This window comes from Salmo trutta, chromosome 12 (genome assembly GCF_901001165.1).
Source record: "Salmo trutta chromosome 12, fSalTru1.1, whole genome shotgun sequence".
Lineage (NCBI taxonomy): Eukaryota > Metazoa > Chordata > Actinopteri > Salmoniformes > Salmonidae > Salmo > Salmo trutta.
In genome coordinates this window covers 66152859-66170973 of record NC_042968.1, presented here as the reverse complement: position 1 = coordinate 66170973, position 18115 = coordinate 66152859, and the positions used below count along the sequence as shown (strand labels likewise).

At 42.6% G+C, this 18115-nt stretch overlaps 1 protein-coding gene across 2 annotated transcripts in view; it reads left to right on the top strand.

Moving 5' to 3' along the window:
- Positions 1–18115, top strand: part of LOC115204017 (splicing factor, suppressor of white-apricot homolog) — a 136736-nt gene that overhangs the window by 26718 nt on the left and 91903 nt on the right. For both annotated transcript variants that reach the window (XM_029769215.1, XM_029769214.1), the window contains exons 8-10: positions 14479–14815; positions 14948–15115; positions 15255–15348. In XM_029769215.1, the coding sequence (XP_029625075.1) occupies positions 14479–14815; positions 14948–15115; positions 15255–15348 (599 nt within the window). The remainder of the gene's footprint in view (positions 1–14478; positions 14816–14947; positions 15116–15254; positions 15349–18115) is intronic.

Genomic DNA, 18115 nt, shown 5'->3' with positions numbered 1-18115 from the left:
CAGGCCTAGAGGGAAGCTAAAGTCATTTCGCTACACAAGAATAGCAAAACACAATTTACTGGCTCAAACAGCCAACCTGTTACCAACCCTTAGGAAACTTTTGGGGAAAATGGTGTTTGACCAGATACAATGCCATTTCACAAACGAACAACTTATTTTCAGCACGCTTATAGGGATGGGCATTTAACATGTACGGCACTTACGCAAATGACTGACTGGCTGAGAGAAATGTATAATACAAATATTGTGGGAGCTGTTTTGTTAGACTTCAGTGCATCTTTTGACATTATCAATCATAATCTGCTGCTGGAAAAAACATGTGTGTTATGACTTTATATCCCCTGCTATGCATCGAGAGCCAACTGTCTAACAGAACACAGAGGGTGTTCTTTAATGGAAGCCTCTCCAACACAATCCAGGCAGTCAGGCGTTCAGGGTAGCTGTCTAGGCCCCTTACTTTTTTCAATCTTTACTAATGACCTGCCACTTGCTCTGAGTAAAGCCTGTGCGTCTATGTATGCGGATGACTCAACACTATACATGTCAGCTACCACCGCAAGTGAAATCACTGCAACACTTAACAAAGAGCTGCAGTCACTTTCATAATGGGTGGCAAGAAATAAGTTAGTCCTAAATATTTCAAAAACGAAAAGCATTGTGTTTGGGACAAATCATTCACTAAACCCTAAAACTAAATATTGCAATGAATAGTATAGAAATTGAGCTTTGAAGTTGAGAAGACTAAACTTTTTTGAGTAACACTGGATTGTTAACTGTCGTGGTCAAAACATAATGATAGGGAGCTAAAATTGGGAGAGGTCTGTCCATAATAAAGAGTTGCTCTGCTTTCTTAACATCGCTGTCAACAAAGCATGTCCTACAGGCCCTAGTTCTGTCGCACCTGGACTACTGTCTAGTTGTGTGGTCAGGTGCCACAATAATTGACTTAGGAAAATTACAATTTGGCCAGAACAGGGAAGCACGGCTTCCCACTAGACCCACTGGCCCTTAAATGTACACGGAGAGCTAACATTAATAATACAGTACCAGTCAAAACCCTTGAATGAGTAGGTGTGTCCAAACTTTTGACTTCTGCTGTATGCATGTCAATCTCTCCTGGCTCAAAGTAGAAGAGATATTGACTTCAGCACTACTTGTAATTGTGAGAATTATTGACATATTGAATGCACTGAGCTGTCTTTTTAAGCTAATAGCACACAGTTCAGACACCCATGCATACCCCCAAGACATGTCGTAAGAGGTCTTTGACAGTCCCCATGTCCAGAACAGACTATGGGAGGCGCACAATACTACATAAAGCCAAGACTACATGGAACTCTATTCCACATCAAGTAACTTATGCAAGCAGTAAAATCAGTCTAAAAATCTAATAAAAAAACCTGATTTAAAGATACACCTTATGGAACAGTGTGAAAGAGACACGCAGGCACACACACATGATAGCATATGCGCTATACACACACACGGACACATGGATTTTGTGATGTAGGGTTGTGGCACACAGCTAATGTGTTGTGAAATCTGTTGTGTAATGTAATCGTTTTATAATTATATAGTGCAAGTATTCAGACCCCTTCCGTTTTTCCACATTTTGTTATGTTACAGCCTTATTCTAAAATCTATTAAGTAAAACATTTTCCTCATCAATCTACACACAATACCCCATAATGACAAAGCGAAAACAGTTTTTTAGAAATGTTAGCAAATTATTAAAAATAAAAAACAGCGGGGCCTCCCGAGTGGCGCAGCGGTCTAAGGCACTACATCACTACAGACCCGGGTTCGATCCCGGGCTGTATCACACCCGGCCGTGATAAGGAGTCCCATATGCCGGCCCACAATTGGCCCAGCATCATCTGGATTAGGGTAGGGTTTGGCTGGGAGGGCTTTACTTGGCTCGTCGCGCTCTAGCGATTCCTTGTGGCATGTCAGGTGCCTGCAGGCTGTCCTCAGTCGTCAGTTCAATGGTGTTTCCTCCGACACATTGGTGTGGCTGGCTTCCAGGTTAAGCGGGCTGGTGTTAAGTGCGGTTTGGCAGGTCATGTTTCGGTGGACCCATGAATCGACCTTCTCCTCCAGAGCCTGTTGGGGAGTTGCAGCAATGAGACAAGATCAAAATTCAGGAGAAAAAGGGGGTAAAATACAAAATATTTGACAAAATAAATACAAAACAGAAATACCTTATTTACATAAGTATTCAGACCCTTTGCAATGAGACTCGAAATTGACCTCCAGTGCATCCTGTTTCCATTGATCATCCATGAGATGTTTCTACAACTTTATTGGTGTACACCTGTGTTAAATTCAATTGATTGGACATGATTTGGAAAGGCACACACCTGTCTATGTAAGGTCACACAGTTGACAGTGCATGTCAGAGCAAAAATCAAGCCATGAGGTCGAAGGAATTGTCTGTAGAGCTCCGAGATAGGATTGTGTCAAGGCACAGATTTGGGGAAGGGTACCAAAAAACTTCTGCAGCATTGAAGGTCCATCATAATGAAAAGGAAGAAGTTTGGAAACAGCAAGCCTCTTCCTAGAGCTGTCCGCCTGGCATAACTGAGCAATCGGGGGAGAAGGGCCTTGGTCAGGGAGGTGATCAATAACCCGATGGTCACTCTTGACAGAGCTCCAGAGTTCCTCTGTGGAGATGGGAGAAACTTCTAGAAGGACAACCATCTCTGCAGCACTCCATCAATCAAGCCTTTTTTTTGTAGTGTGGCAAGACGGAAGCCACTCCTCAGTAAAAGGCAAATGATAGCCCACTTAGGGTTTGCCAAAAAGTACCTGAAGGACTCAGACCATGAGAAACACGATTCTTTGGTCTGATGAAACCAAGATTGAACTGTTTGGCCTTAATGACAAGCGTCACGTCTGGAGGAAACCTGGCACCATCTCAACGATGAAGCATAGTGGTGGCAGCATCAGGCTGTGGGGATGTTTTTCAGTGGCAGGGACTGAGAGAATAGTCAGGACCCAGGAAAAGATGAATGGAGCAAAGTACAGAGATCCTTGATGAAATTCTGCTCCAGAGCGCTCAGGACCTCAGACTGGGGCGAAGGTTCATTTTCCAACAGGACAATGACCCTAAGTACACAGCCAAGACAATGCATGAGTGACTTCGGGACATGTCTTAATGTCCTTGAGTGGCCTAGCCAGAGCTTGAACCCGATCGAACATATCTGGAGAGACATAAATCGCTGTGCAGCGATGCTCCCCATCCACCCTGACAGAGTTGAGAGGATATGCAGAGAAGAATGGGATAAACTCCCAAAAATACCGGTGTGCCAACTTTTAGAGTCATACCCATACAATTTCATCCCTTTTAGAACAAGGCTGTAGTGTAACAAAATATGGAAAAAGTCAAGCGGTCTGAATACTTTTCTAATGCACTGTGTTTGCCTTAATTTTACTGGACCCCAGGAAGAGGCAGCAGCTAATGGGGATCCATAATAATTACAAATACTCATCACATTATGTATAGTAGGCTCTCTTACATAAGTCTGCAAATGTGAGGATGCGTGTGATGATGCATCTTCATAATTTATTGTAAAAAATTATGGTGAAAATGTGCTTCCCCAAACGTGAAACTCATGCTCAGCCTATGCATAGGCTCTTGATTTTGCTGTTTCGTACTCATCTTGTTGGCTGAGAAAGTAAATATGGACAGTTATTCTAACATCTTCAAAGTGTGCAGTAAGGATACACATCATTGCATCCTCAACTTGCATGTTCTGTAAAGATGATTGACCATCATCTAAATGTGATTTTGTGTTTTGTTGTTCTGAGCACCGTGGATGTACACCCTAATCAGGTTACGCACCCAATGCATATGGTTCCAGTAAATTTAAATGCTGCCGGTCAAATTTCCTCATTTTCATAATGGAATCCCTGGTGTGTGTTTCTCTCTGTCTTTGCTAATAAGATGGTGCTGTACTGGATGGCCGCTGTTATGCGAGCTCCGACCCAACTTTGCTATTTTGTGATTCTTTTGGCGTTTATATTTTACTTTATTTTCACAAAATTCATCCGCTATCATTTCTTATAACTGATAAGAACATTTGGAAATCAGGTCGGCAGTTACTTACCCCAATTCCGGCTTCAACTTTGACTCATCTGCCCTGGGCTCTTTCTCTAATTCTTATCCGTTAGAGTGCGGAGAGTGGGAGTCCTGGCGAGATTAAGGCCAAGGTAAAACTGGCCACCTCTTCCCTCCATTCACTTGATAATAAGATGGATGACCTCCGATCGTGGATTTGCTACAAACGGGACTCTCGTAACTGCAATATTCTCTGCTATTCTGAAACATGGCTTTCAGACAAGACCCCCCATGACAGGAACAAGTACAACAAGTCCCGCTACGACCTCCACAGAGTCCTCAAACGAGCAAAAGGACAATCTAGGAATAAAGTGGAATCATACTACACAGGCTTCGACTCCCGTCACATGTGGCAGGAGCTACAAATCAAATGTATTTATATAGCCCTTCTTACATCAGCTGATATCTCAAAGTGCTGTACAGAAACCCAGAAACACACAGAGGTATGTGCTTAGTCCCCTCCTGTACCCCCTGTTCACCCACGACTGCATGGCCACACACAACTCCAACACCGTCAAGTTTGCTGACGACACGAAAGCTGTAGCCTGATCACTGGTGACGATGAGTCCGCCTACAGGTAGGAGGTCAGTGACCTGTCAGTGTGATGTCGGGACAACAACCTCTCCCTCAACATCCGTAAGACCAAGGAGCTGTTCGTGAACTACAGGAAGCAGTGGAGCAGGTCAAGAGCTTCAAGTTCATCGGTGTCCAAATCACTAAGGACTTCAAATGGTCCACTCACAAGTACACAGTCATGAAGAAGGCGTGGCAGCGCCTCTTCTCTCTCAGGAAGTTGAAAAGGTTCTACAGCTGCTTTATTGAAAGCATCTTGATTGGCTGCGTCACTGCTTGGCATGGCAACGGCACCACCATCAATTGCATGGTGCTACAGATGGTGCGGACAGCCCAATATATCACTGGGGCAGAACTCCGTGCAATACAGGACATCTAAATCAGGCGGTGTGAAAGGAAGGTCCGGAAAATCTTTAGAGTCCAGGCACTCAAGCCATAGACTGTACTCTCTGCTTCTGCATGGCAAGTGGTACCTGTGCATCAAGTCTGAAAACAACGGGCTCCTGAACAGCTTCTATCCCCAAGCCATAAGACTTCTAAATTTCTAACAGAATGGCTACACGGACTATCTAAGTAGACTGTTGTATTTATTTGTAGTTTTGCACTGTCTCTATGCACACTCACAGGACTCTAGACACTCATGCACACTGACACTCCAACACACACACACAACATGCACACACATGTATACCGACTCTATACATAGACACATACACACTTACAATCATAATTTATGCTGCTGCTACTCTATTAATCATATATCCTGATGCCTAGTCACCTTATCCTTATACATATCGACAGTGCCTTCGGAAAGTATTCATACATTTCAACTTATTCCAGATTTTGTTGTTATAGCCTGAATTCAAAATGTGTAAAATCAATGTTATCCATCTAAATCAAATCAAATCAAATGTATTTATATAGCCCTTCGTATATCAGCTGAAATCTCAAAGTGCATGTGAAAGAAGCACGGTGGCTAGGAAAAACTCCCTAGGAAAAACTCCCTACACACAATACCCCAGAATGACAAAGTGAAAACATGTTTTTAGAAATGTTTGTAAATGTATTGAAAATGAAATACAGAAATATCTAATTTACATAACTGTTCATACCCCTGAGTCAATACTTTGTCAGATGACACTGGGTAAGTCTCTAAGAGATTTCCACAGCTGGATTGTGCAACATTTTCCCATTATTATTTTCCAAATTCTTCAAGCTCTGTCAAATTGATTGTTGATCATTGCTAGACAACCATTTTCAGGTCTTGCCATATATTTTCAATTAGATTTAAGTCAAAACTGGAACTTTCACTGTCTTCTTGGTAAGCAACTCCAGTGTAGATTTGGGCTTGTGTTTTAGGTTATTGTCCTGCTGAAAAGTTAATTAATCTCCCAGTGTTTGGTGGAAAGCAGACTGAACCAGGTTTACCTCTAGGATTTAGCTTGTGCTTAGCTCCATTCCGTTTATTTTTTATCCTGGAACAACTCCCCAGCCCTTAACAATTACAAGCATACACATAACATGATGCAGCAACCACTATCCTTGAAAATATGGAGAGTGGTACTAAGTAATGTTTTGGGAAAATCTAATACAAAACATATCACTTTGTATTCAGGACAAAAAGTGAATTGCTTTGCCAAAGTTTTTGCAGTATTACTTTAGTGCCTTGTTGCAAACAGGATGCATGTTTAGGAATATTTTAGTTCTGTACAGGCTTCCTTCTTTTCACTCTGTCATTTAGGTCAGTATTTTGGAGTAACAACGTTGTTGATCCATCCTCAGTTTTCTCCTATCACAGCCATTAAACTCCCTAACGGTTTTAAAGTCACCATTGGCCTCGTGGTGAAATCCCTGAGGCAGTTTCCTTCCTCTCCGACACCTGAGTTAGGAAGGATGCCTTTATCTTTGTGGTGACTGGGTGTATTGATACACCATCCAAAGTGTAATTAATAACTTCACCATGCTCTTACCCATCTACAAATAGAAATCCTTCTTTGAGAGGCATTTGAAAACCTCCCTGGTCTTTGTGTTTGAAATTCACTGCTCGATGGCGGGACCTTACAATTATCTGTATGTGTGGAGTACGGAGATGAGGTAGTAATTAAAATATTGTTTTTAACACCATTATTGCACACAGTCCATGCAACTTATTTGACTTGTTAAGCACATTTTTACTCCTGAACTTATTTATGCTTGCCATAACAAAGGGGTTGAATACTTATTGACTGAAGACATTTCAGCCTTTCATTTTTAATTAGATAGAACAAATACACATGCAGCATGTGAATGATGGCTCTCCAGCCTTGTGCATTTTGGATGGGTCTTCATAACAGTCGACCAGTGCGGTGACTAACGAGTTAATATCATCCAGTTTCCGGTTTGACAAGATAAGCCTCTTATTCCCCCTTTCTCTATCGTTCTCCTTCCCTTTCTCTATCGTTCTCCTTCCCTTTCTCTCGTTCTCCTTCCCTTTCTCTATCGTTCTCCTTCCCTTTCTCTATCGTTCTCCTTCCCTTTCTCTATCGTTCTCCTTCCCTTTCTCTATCGTTCTCCTTCTCTTTCTCTATCGTTCCCTTTCTCTATCGTTCCCTTTCTCTATCGTTCCCTTTCTCTATCGTTCTCCTTCCCTTTCTCTATCGTTCTCTTTCTCTATCGTTCTCCTTCCCTTTCTCTATCGTTCTCCTTCCCTTTCTCTATCGTTCTCTTTCTCTATCGTTCCCTTTCTCTATCGTTCCCTTTCTCTATCGTTCCCTTTCTCTATCGTTCCCTTTCTCTATCGTTCCCCTTCCCTTTCTCTATCGTTCCCCTTCCCTTTCTCTATCGTTCTCCTTCCCTTTCTCTATCGTTCTCCTTCCCTTTCTCTATCGTTCTCCTTCCCTTTCTCTATCGTTCTCCTTCCCTTTCTCTATCGTTCTCCTTCCCTTTCTCTATCGTTCTCCTTCCCTTTCTCTATCGTTCTCCTTCCCTTTCTCTATCGTTCTCTTTCTCTATCGTTCTCTTTCTCTATCGTTCTCTTTCTCTATCGTTCCCTTTCTCTATCGTTCCCTTTCTCTATCGTTCTCCTTCCCTTTCTCTATCGTTCTCCTTCCCTTTCTCTATCGTTCTCCTTCCCTTTCTCTATCGTTCTCTTTCTCTATCGTTCTCCTTCCCTTTCTCTATCGTTCTCTTTCTCTATCGTTCCCTTTCTCTATCGTTCCCTTTCTCTATCGTTCTCCTTCCCTTTCTCTATCGTTCTCCTTCCCTTTCCCTTTCTCTATCGTTCTCCTTCCCTTTCTCTATCGTTCTCTTTCTCTATCGTTCTCCTTCCCTTTCTCTATCGTTCTCTTTCTCTATCGTTCCCTTTCTCTATCGTTCTCCTTCCCTTTCTCTATCGTTCTCCTTCCCTTTCTCTATCGTTCTCCTTCCCTTTCTCTATCGTTCTCCTTCCCTTTCTCTATCGTTCTCTTTCTCTATCGTTCTCTTTCTCTATCGTTCTCCTTCCCTTTCTCTATCGTTCTCTTTCTCTATCGTTCCCTTTCTCTATCGTTCTCCTTCCCTTTCTCTATCGTTCTCCTTCCCTTTCTCTATCGTTCTCCTTCCCTTTCTCTATCGTTCTCCTTCCCTTTCTCTATCGTTCTCCTTCTCTTTCTCTATCGTTTCCTTTCTCTATCGTTCTCCTTCCCTTTCTCTATCGTTCTCCTTCCCTTTCTCTATCGTTCTCCTTCCCTTTCTCTATCGTTCTCCTTCCCTTTCTCTATCGTTCTCCTTCCCTTTCTCTATCGTTCTCTTTCTCTTTCTCTATCGTTCTCTTTCTCTATCGTTCTCTTTCTCTATCGTTCTCTTTCTCTATCGTTCTCCTTCCCTTTCTCTATCGTTCTCCTTCTCTTTCTCTATCGTTTCCTTTCTCTATCGTTCTCCTTCCCTTTCTCTATCGTTCTCCTTCCCTTTCTCTATCGTTCTCCTTCCCTTTCTCTATCGTTCTCTTTCTCTATCGTTCTCTTTCTCTATCGTTCTCCTTCCCTTTCTCTATCGTTCTCTTTCTCTATCGTTCCCTTTCTCTATCGTTCTCCTTCCCTTTCTCTATCGTTCTCCTTCCCTTTCTCTATCGTTCTCCTTCCCTTTCTCTATCGTTCTCCTTCTCTTTCTCTATCGTTTCCTTTCTCTATCGTTCTCCTTCCCTTTCTCTATCGTTCTCCTTCCCTTTCTCTATCGTTCTCCTTCCCTTTCTCTATCGTTCTCCTTCCCTTTCTCTATCGTTCTCCTTCCCTTTCTCTATCGTTCTCTTTCTCTTTCTCTATCGTTCTCTTTCTCTATCGTTCTCTTTCTCTATCGTTCTCTTTCTCTATCGTTCTCCTTCCCTTTCTCTATCGTTCTCCTTCTCTTTCTCTATCGTTTCCTTTCTCTATCGTTCTCCTTCCCTTTCTCTATCGTTCTCCTTCCCTTTCTCTATCGTTCTCCTTCCCTTTCTCTATCGTTCTCTTTCTCTATCGTTCTCCTTCCCTTTCTCTATCGTTCTCCTTCCCTTTCTCTATCGTTCTCCTTCTCTTTCTCTATCGTTCCCTTTCTCTATCGTTCCCTTTCTCTATCGTTCCCTTTCTCTATCGTTCTCCTTCCCTTTCTCTATCGTTCTCTTTCTCTATCGTTCTCCTTCCCTTTCTCTATCGTTCTCTTTCTCTATCGTTCCCTTTCTCTATCGTTCCCTTTCTCTATCGTTCCCTTTCTCTATCGTTCTCCTTCCCTTTCTCTATCGTTCTCCTTCCCTTTCTCTATCGTTCTCCTTCCCTTTCTCTATCGTTCTCTTTCTCTTTCTCTATCGTTCTCTTTCTCTATCGTTCTCCTTCTCTTTCTCTATCGTTTCCTTTCTCTATCGTTCTCCTTCCCTTTCTCTATCGTTCTCCTTCCCTTTCTCTATCGTTCTCCTTCCCTTTCTCTATCGTTCTCCTTCCCTTTCTCTATCGTTCTCCTTCCCTTTCTCTATCGTTCTCTTTCTCTTTCTCTATCGTTCTCTTTCTCTATCGTTCTCTTTCTCTATCGTTCTCTTTCTCTATCGTTCTCCTTCCCTTTCTCTATCGTTCTCCTTCTCTTTCTCTATCGTTTCCTTTCTCTATCGTTCTCCTTCCCTTTCTCTATCGTTCTCCTTCCCTTTCTCTATCGTTCTCCTTCCCTTTCTCTATCGTTCTCTTTCTCTATCGTTCTCCTTCCCTTTCTCTATCGTTCTCCTTCCCTTTCTCTATCGTTCTCCTTCTCTTTCTCTATCGTTCCCTTTCTCTATCGTTCCCTTTCTCTATCGTTCCCTTTCTCTATCGTTCTCCTTCCCTTTCTCTATCGTTCTCTTTCTCTATCGTTCTCCTTCCCTTTCTCTATCGTTCTCTTTCTCTATCGTTCCCTTTCTCTATCGTTCCCTTTCTCTATCGTTCCCTTTCTCTATCGTTCCCTTTCTCTATCGTTCTCCTTCCCTTTCTCTATCGTTCTCCTTCCCTTTCTCTATCGTTCTCCTTCCCTTTCTCTATCGTTCTCTTTCTCTTTCTCTATCGTTCTCTTTCTCTATCGTTCTCCTTCCCTTTCTCTATCGTTCTCTTTCTCTATCGTTCCCTTTCTCTATCGTTCTCCTTCCCTTTCTCTATCGTTCTCCTTCCCTTTCTCTATCGTTCTCCTTCCCTTTCTCTATCGTTCTCCTTCCCTTTCTCTATCGTTCTCCTTCCCTTTCTCTATCGTTCTCTTTCTCTTTCTCTATCGTTCTCTTTCTCTATCGTTCTCCTTCCCTTTCTCTATCGTTCTCCTTCTCTTTCTCTATCGTTTCCTTTCTCTATCGTTCTCCTTCCCTTTCTCTATCGTTCTCCTTCCCTTTCTCTATCGTTCTCCTTCCCTTTCTCTATCGTTCTCTTTCTCTATCGTTCTCCTTCCCTTTCTCTATCGTTCTCCTTCTCTTTCTCTATCGTTCCCTTTCTCTATCGTTCTCTTTCTCTATCGTTCCCTTTCTCTATCGTTCTCCTTCCCTTTCTCTATCGTTCTCTTTCTCTATCGTTCTCCTTCCCTTTCTCTATCGTTCTCTTTCTCTATCGTTCCCTTTCTCTATCGTTCCCTTTCTCTATCGTTCCCCTTCCCTTTCTCTATCGTTCTCCTTCCCTTTCTCTATCGTTCTCCTTCCCTTTCTCTATCGTTCTCCTTCCCTTTCTCTATCGTTCTCCTTCCCTTTCTCTATCGTTCTCCTTCCCTTTCTCTATCGTTCTCCTTTCTCTATCGTTCCTCTCTATCGTTCTCTTCTCTATCGTTCCCTTTCTCTATCGTTCTCCTTCCCTTTCTCTATCGTTCTCCTTCCCTTTCTCTATCGTTCTCCTTCCCTTTCTCTATCGTTCTCCTTCCCTTTCTCTATCGTTCTCTTTCTCTATCGTTCTCCTTCCCTTTCTCTATCGTTCTCCACCTCTTTCTCTATCGTTCCCTTTCTCTATCGTTCTCTTTCTCTATCGTTCCCTTTCTCTATCGTTCTCCTTCCCTTTCTCTATCGTTCTCTTTCTCTATCGTTCTCCTTCCCTTTCTCTATCGTTCTCTTTCTCTATTGTTCCCTTTCTCTATCGTTCCCTTTCTCTATCGTTCCCTTTCTCTATCGTTCCCCTTCCCTTTCTCTATCGTTCTCCTTCCCTTTCTCTATCGTTCCCCTTCCCTTTCTCTATCGTTCCCCTTCCCTTTCTCTATCGTTCTCCTTCCCTTTCTCTATCGTTCTCCTTCCCTTTCTCTATCGTTCTCCTTCCCTTTCTCTATCGTTCTCTTTCTCTATCGTTCTCTTTCTCTATCGTTCTCTTTCTCTATCGTTCTCTTTCTCTATCGTTCCCTTTCTCTATCGTTCTCCTTCCCTTTCTCTATCGTTCTCCTTCTCTTTCTCTATCGTTCCCTTTCTCTATCGTTCTCCTTCCCTTTCTCTATCGTTCTCTTTCTCTATCGTTCTCCTTCCCTTTCTCTATCGTTCTCTTTCTCTATCGTTCCCTTTCTCTATCGTTCCCTTTCTCTATCGTTCTCTTTCTCTATCGTTCCCTTTCTCTATCGTTCTCCTTCCCTTTCTCTATCTTTCTCTTTCTCTATCGTTCTCTTTCTCTATCGTTCTCCTTCCCTTTCTCTATCGTTCTCCTTCTCTTTCTCTATCGTTCCCTTTCTCTATCGTTCTCTTTCTCTATCGTTCTCTTTCTCTATCGTTCCCTTTCTCTATCGTTCTCCTTCCCTTTCTCTATCGTTCTCCTTCTCTTTCTCTATCGTTCCCTTTCTCTATCGTTCTCCTTCCCTTTCTCTATCGTTCTCTTTCTCTATCGTTCTCCTTCCCTTTCTCTATCGTTCTCTTTCTCTATCGTTCCCTTTCTCTATCGTTCCCTTTCTCTATCGTTCTCTTTCTCTATCGTTCCCTTTCTCTATCGTTCTCCTTCCCTTTCTCTATCTTTCTCTTTCTCTATCGTTCTCTTTCTCTATCGTTCTCCTTCCCTTTCTCTATCGTTCTCTTTCTCTATCGTTCTCCTTCCCTTTCTCTATCGTTCTCTTTCTCTATCGTTCCCTTTCTCTATCGTTCCCTTTCTCTATCGTTCCCCTTCCCTTTCTCTATCGTTCTCCTTCCCTTTCTCTATCGTTCTCCTTCCCTTTCTCTATCGTTCTCCTTCCCTTTCTCTATCGTTCTCTTTCTCTATCGTTCTCTTTCTCTATCGTTCTCTTTCTCTATCGTTCTCTTTCTCTATCGTTCTCCTTCCCTTTCTCTATCGTTCTCCTTCCCTTTCTCTATCGTTCTCCTTCCCTTTCTCTATCGTTCTCCTTCCCTTTCTCTATCGTTCTCCTTCCCTTTCTCTATCGTTCTCCTTCCCTTTCTCTATCGTTCTCCTTCCCTTTCTCTATCGTTCTCCTTCCCTTTCTCTATCGTTCTCCTTCCCTTTCTCTATCGTTCTCCTTCTCTATCGTTCTCCTTCTCTATCGTTCTCTTTCTCTATCGTTCTCCTTCTCTATCGTTCTCCTTCTCTATCGTTCTCTTTCTCTATCGTTCTCTTTCTCTATCGTTCTCCTTCCCTTTCTCTATCGTTCTCTTTCCCTTTCTCTATCGTTCTCTTTCTCTATCATTCTCCTTCCCTTTCTCTATCGTTCTCTTTCTCTATCGTTCTCTTTCTCTATCGTTCCCTTTCTCTATCGTTCCCTTTCTCTATCGTTCCCTTTCTCTATCGTTCCCTTTCTCTATCGTTCTCCTTCCCTTTCTCTATCGTTCTCCTTCCCTTTCTCTATCGTTCTCTTTCTCTATCGTTCTCTTTCTCTATCGTTCTCCTTCCCTTTCTCTATCGTTCTCCTTCTCTTTCTCTATCGTTCTCTTTCTCTATCGTTCTCTTTCTCTATCGTTCTCTTTCTCTATCGTTCTCCTTCCCTTTCTCTATCGTTCTCCTTCTCTTTCTCTATCGTTCTCTTTCTCTATCGTTCCCTTTCTCTATCGTTCTCCTTCCCTTTCTCTATCGTTCTCCTTCTCTTTCTCTATCGTTCTCTTTCTCTATTGTTCTCCGTTCTGTACACTCCATCATGGATGGAAACCACTGCCACAGTAAAAGACCTTGGAGAGTTAATAATGCACAGAGACACACAGCTACATGCTGAACTGAACGCCCTCATCCTCCCACTCCCAATCCTACTCTTAAGTGGTTATTGATGTGATGTCTAACCGTATCAAACAGAATGTGAAAACTCCACTTAATACAATTACAGTCGATCTCGTTATGGCTTTGAGTCTGAGCTGCCATGGAATAAGTCTCAATGAGCGGACAATTTAAGATGGAGGTGACATTTTGAGCGACCTCAGACTGACCCCCACCACACCCACAAATTATGACAAACACCTGCCCTCCCCTCTCCCCCCTCCTGCTGCTGTTGGCAGTGAGCTGTCAGAATCTGTTTATGCAGTCTGGTAACAGTAGCTGATGTGAGTGCAAATTTGCCAGCTCAGAGTTGTCAGCGAATCTGTGTAGCACCTCACAGGAATCAATTATTATACTTAAAAATGTCAAATTGTCATCGCAAACAAAGTCAGTTTGACACTCACACAGAATTTGCATTTCCTAATTTCCCATCCACAGTAACGGTATGAGCCAGGAACTCAGACTTGCACCACTGTACAGTGACATACCACACCTTTATGTAGCCTTCTTGCCTGTTTCTTTCTTCCCATTTGAACAGTGAGTGAATCTGTCAGTTGTTTTATTCATAACCTGAGTGTGTTAACCCCGGTCGTTGTGCCAGTAGTCTTTTCTTATTCCTGTTGTAAATGATTTTCCCTGACCTATTGATGCACTTGATAGAGTCCGAAATGGGTAGTGTGATTGTAATGAGAGGCTTTGGAAATGAACGGTTGCATATTGTTTTTGATATCCGCTTTTAAACACATTACGATTTCCAACAAGCTGATCCTAATTATTCTTGTTTGGCCATTCTCCTTTTTGTTCCCCTTTTTCCTCCGTTTTCTGCTGACAAAGTACATTTTAATTAAGTAGACAGTGATCCAGACATAGATTATTAAAATGTTTCATTTGTATCAGCGTGGAGTTTGCTTTTTTTCTCTCTGCCTCCTCTGTGAGGAGCGATGAGGCCAGACATAAGTGTATACGTTAGTCCGCTCGGCACCACAGCCCACACACACACACACTAACACTCAGTGAGCAGACCTATCTCATCCAATGCTGACTTACACTTTTTCTCATCGACAGGGAAGTCATGCAAAACCACATGCAATTGAAGTATTCGCATGATTTCCTATTTTGATATGTATTTTGATAGTTTCCTCTCTCTCTCTGACCTTACAGCTAACGTGGCAGCGATGTACTATGGGTACTGCATGCTTCCTGATGGGACCTACTGCCTGGCCCCACCTCCCCCTGGGATCGATGCCAACGGCTACTACAGCTCCCTGCCCTCTGGCAGAATGTTGGCTCCACCCTCTTACTCTGGAACCCCGCCTCCTCCAGGGACCACGCCCCCTGCACCTCCTGAGCCATCTACACGGATCATCTACACAGCACCTCCGACTACATTTCCCATCATCCCACCACCAACTCCAGTTCCCAGCCAGGTCCCAGTCTGCCTCTCAACCCCTTCTCCTCCTGCTCCTGTTATTCCTGCTGCTGTCATACCAGAGACCAGGTATGTGGACACTTATTGGACAGAAGTGGAGATATTTTATCACTCCTCATACTACCTAGTTCCCCCACATAATGTGATGCATTGCTAAATATCTTTTATTTCGTCTCCACTCATCTTTCCCTCATCTATCAGTTCGCGGCCCCAGGCTCCCGTTGCCGTGGCGGCCCCAGTTGCCGTGGCAGCGCCAGCCATCATCCCCCCGCCCCCTGACATCCAACCTGTTATTGACAAGCTGGCTGAGTATGTGGCCAGGAACGGTGTCAAGTTTGAGACCAGCGTCCGTGCCAAGAATGACCCGCGGTAAGCAGCTAGAGAAAAGGCTATTCCTGCTCTTTTCTGTGCTGAATAAAAGAAAACGGCTCAAGTTTCTGTTCAATCTAGTGGCTTTTCATCTTACATGGCTGTACGTCTTGTGTATGTGTGACTGTTTCCAACACAGGTTTGACTTCTTGCAGTCCTGGAACCAGTACAACACCTATTATGAGTTCAAGAAGAATTACTTCATGCAGAAAGAGGGAATCAGTCTGCCAGAGGTGTGTGTGTCATCTGTCCTTCTTTTTTTCCTCTCCTTGAGCACAGTGTGTTTTTTTTGATACCATTTTGTTTGAAAGGATGATATACCCTCTGGTTCTTTAGTCAATATTGCCTTTCATTCAGCAGCGTGCTCTCCAGGTTGCTTTTTAAAATGCTCTGAGGCATTAGATGGCGTGGCTCTCAGGCTTTCACGCTTGGGATCAGTCAGTTTTTGTGTATAGGGCCTTTCATGCTGTCCAGATATCAAAATGCCTGCCTGCCCTTGACTCGTGTCTACGCTCCGGGGTTACTGGGGGAGGAGGCGGCGGTTTTAGCAGTCAGCTTATCATAAACCAAGCTGATTCTCCTTAAAGAGATTCTCCGGTACTTTTGTATACTTTTTAGCCAGTAGTTCTGAAAGTAGCACTCACGACTCCCGAATATTGCATTGCTCTCTCTCTCTCTGCTGTGCCCACCCGCTCTGTAACCTCATTGGATAACGCTGGGCAGGCCTCTTGCTAGCTGTCACTCAAATGCGTCGGGCTGAAGCGCTCGCTCTCTGTCTCTCTCACTTTCTTTCTGCTTTCTGATTTTAATGAGAGGACCTAGTTTTTTAAGTATAACAAACCTAAGCCTGTGAATAACCCAGGGCCAAGCAAAGCATTTAGCCATGTAGCCGTGTTTCGTTTTCCTGATCGAGACCCTGGTTTTAACACACCTATCACACAATGGATGAATGTCAGGTACTTCTCCATTATTCATCAAAGATAAAGTTATTTTCATGTTTAGTTTTTTTCACCTTCTCCTGGGACCTTACTCTCACTTGTCCTTAGTGTTCACAAATCTAACTGCCTAGTCACAACCCAACACATTAACAGGGCAGCGATATGTGTATAAAGTGTTAAAAGCAGCTTGAAACTGTTGACATTTTACATGCCGTTTTTCTCAGTGGACATTTAGTCGCTTACCTGACATTTGAAATCCATTATTTAAGGGATACTGATACATTTTGGGATTTGGGTATTTTTTCTACTTGCCCATAGTCATGAACTTATGGATACCATTTTTATGTCTCTGCGTGTAGTTTGAAGATCATTTAAGTTAGCTTAGCGCAATTGCTGAAAGTCTCAGAGTACAGTAGCCAGCTACTCTCAAAAGCAGGGAAATAGACTTACGTACTCCAAAGCTGGGTGGTTGGTCATTTATAGTATTTTAAAGTAGAGGTCGACCGATTTTTATGATTTTTCAATGCCGATGCCGATTATTGGAGGACCAAAAAAGCCGATACCGATTAATCGGCCGTTTTTATTTATTTATTTGTAATAATGACAATTACAACAATACTGAATGAACACTTATTTTAACTTAATATAATACATCAATAAAATCAATTTAGCCTCAAATAAATAATGAAACATGTTCAATTTGGTTTAAATAATGCAAAAACAAAGTGTTGGAGAAGAAAGTAAAAGTGCAATATGTGCCGTGTAAGAAAGATAACGTTTAAGTTCCTTGCTCAGAACATGGGAACATATGAAAGCTGGTGGTTCCTTTTAACATGAGTCTTCAATATTCCCAGGTAAGAAGTTTTAGGTTGTAGTTATTATAGGAATTATAGGACTATTTATCTCTATATGATTTGTATTTCATATACCTTTGACTATTGGATGTTCTTATAGGCACTTTAGTACTGCCAGTGTAACAGTATAGCTTCCGTCCCTCTCCTCGCTCCTACCTGGGCTCGAGCTAGGAACACATCGACAACAGCCACCCTCGAAGCAGCGTTACCCATGTAGAGCAAGGGAAACAACTACTCCAAGTCTCAGAGCGAGTGCTATTAGCGCGCACCCGGCTAACTAACTAGCCATTTCACATCGGTTACACCAGCCTAATCTTGGGAGTTGACAGGCTTGAAGTCATAAACAGCGCAGTGCATTGCGAAGGGCTGCTGGCAAACGCATGAAAGTGCTGTTTCAATCAATGCTTACAAGCCTGCTGGTGCCTACCATCGCTCAGTCAGACTGCTCTATCAAATCATAATTATAACATAATAACACACAGAAATACCTTGGTCGAATTCATTAACTTGGTCGAATTCGGAAACTATCATCTCGAAAACAAAACGTTTTTCCTGGCAGTGAAATACGGAACCGTTCCGTATTTTATCTAATGGGTGGCATCCCTAAGTCTAAATATTCCTGTTGCATTGCAATGTTATGTCATAATTACGTAAAATTCAGGCAAATTAGTTCGCAACGAGCCAGGCGGCCCAAACTGTTGCATATACCCTGACTCTGCGTGCAATGAACGCAAAATGACACAATTTCACCTGGTTAATATTGTCTGCTAACCTGGATTTCTTTTAGCTGAATATGCAGGTTTAAAAATATATACTTCTGTGTATTGATTTTAAGAAAGGCATTGATGTTTATGCTTAGGTACAGTCGTGCAACGATTGTGCTTTTTTCGCAAATACGCTTTTGTTAATAAATCATCCCCCGTTTGGCGAAGTCGGCTGTCTTTGTTAGGAAGAAATAGTCTTCACAGTTCGCAACGAGCCAGGCGGCCCAAACTGCTGCATATACCCTGACTCTGTTTGCAAAAGAAGTGACACATTTTCCTTAGTTAAAAGAAATTCACGTTAGCAGGCAATATTAGCTAAATATGCAGGTTTAAAAATATATACTTGTGTATTGATTTTAAGAAAGGCATTGATGTTTATGGTTGGAGCAACGTGTACCTAAGCGATTATATGCAACGCAGGACAGGCTAGATAAACTAGTAATA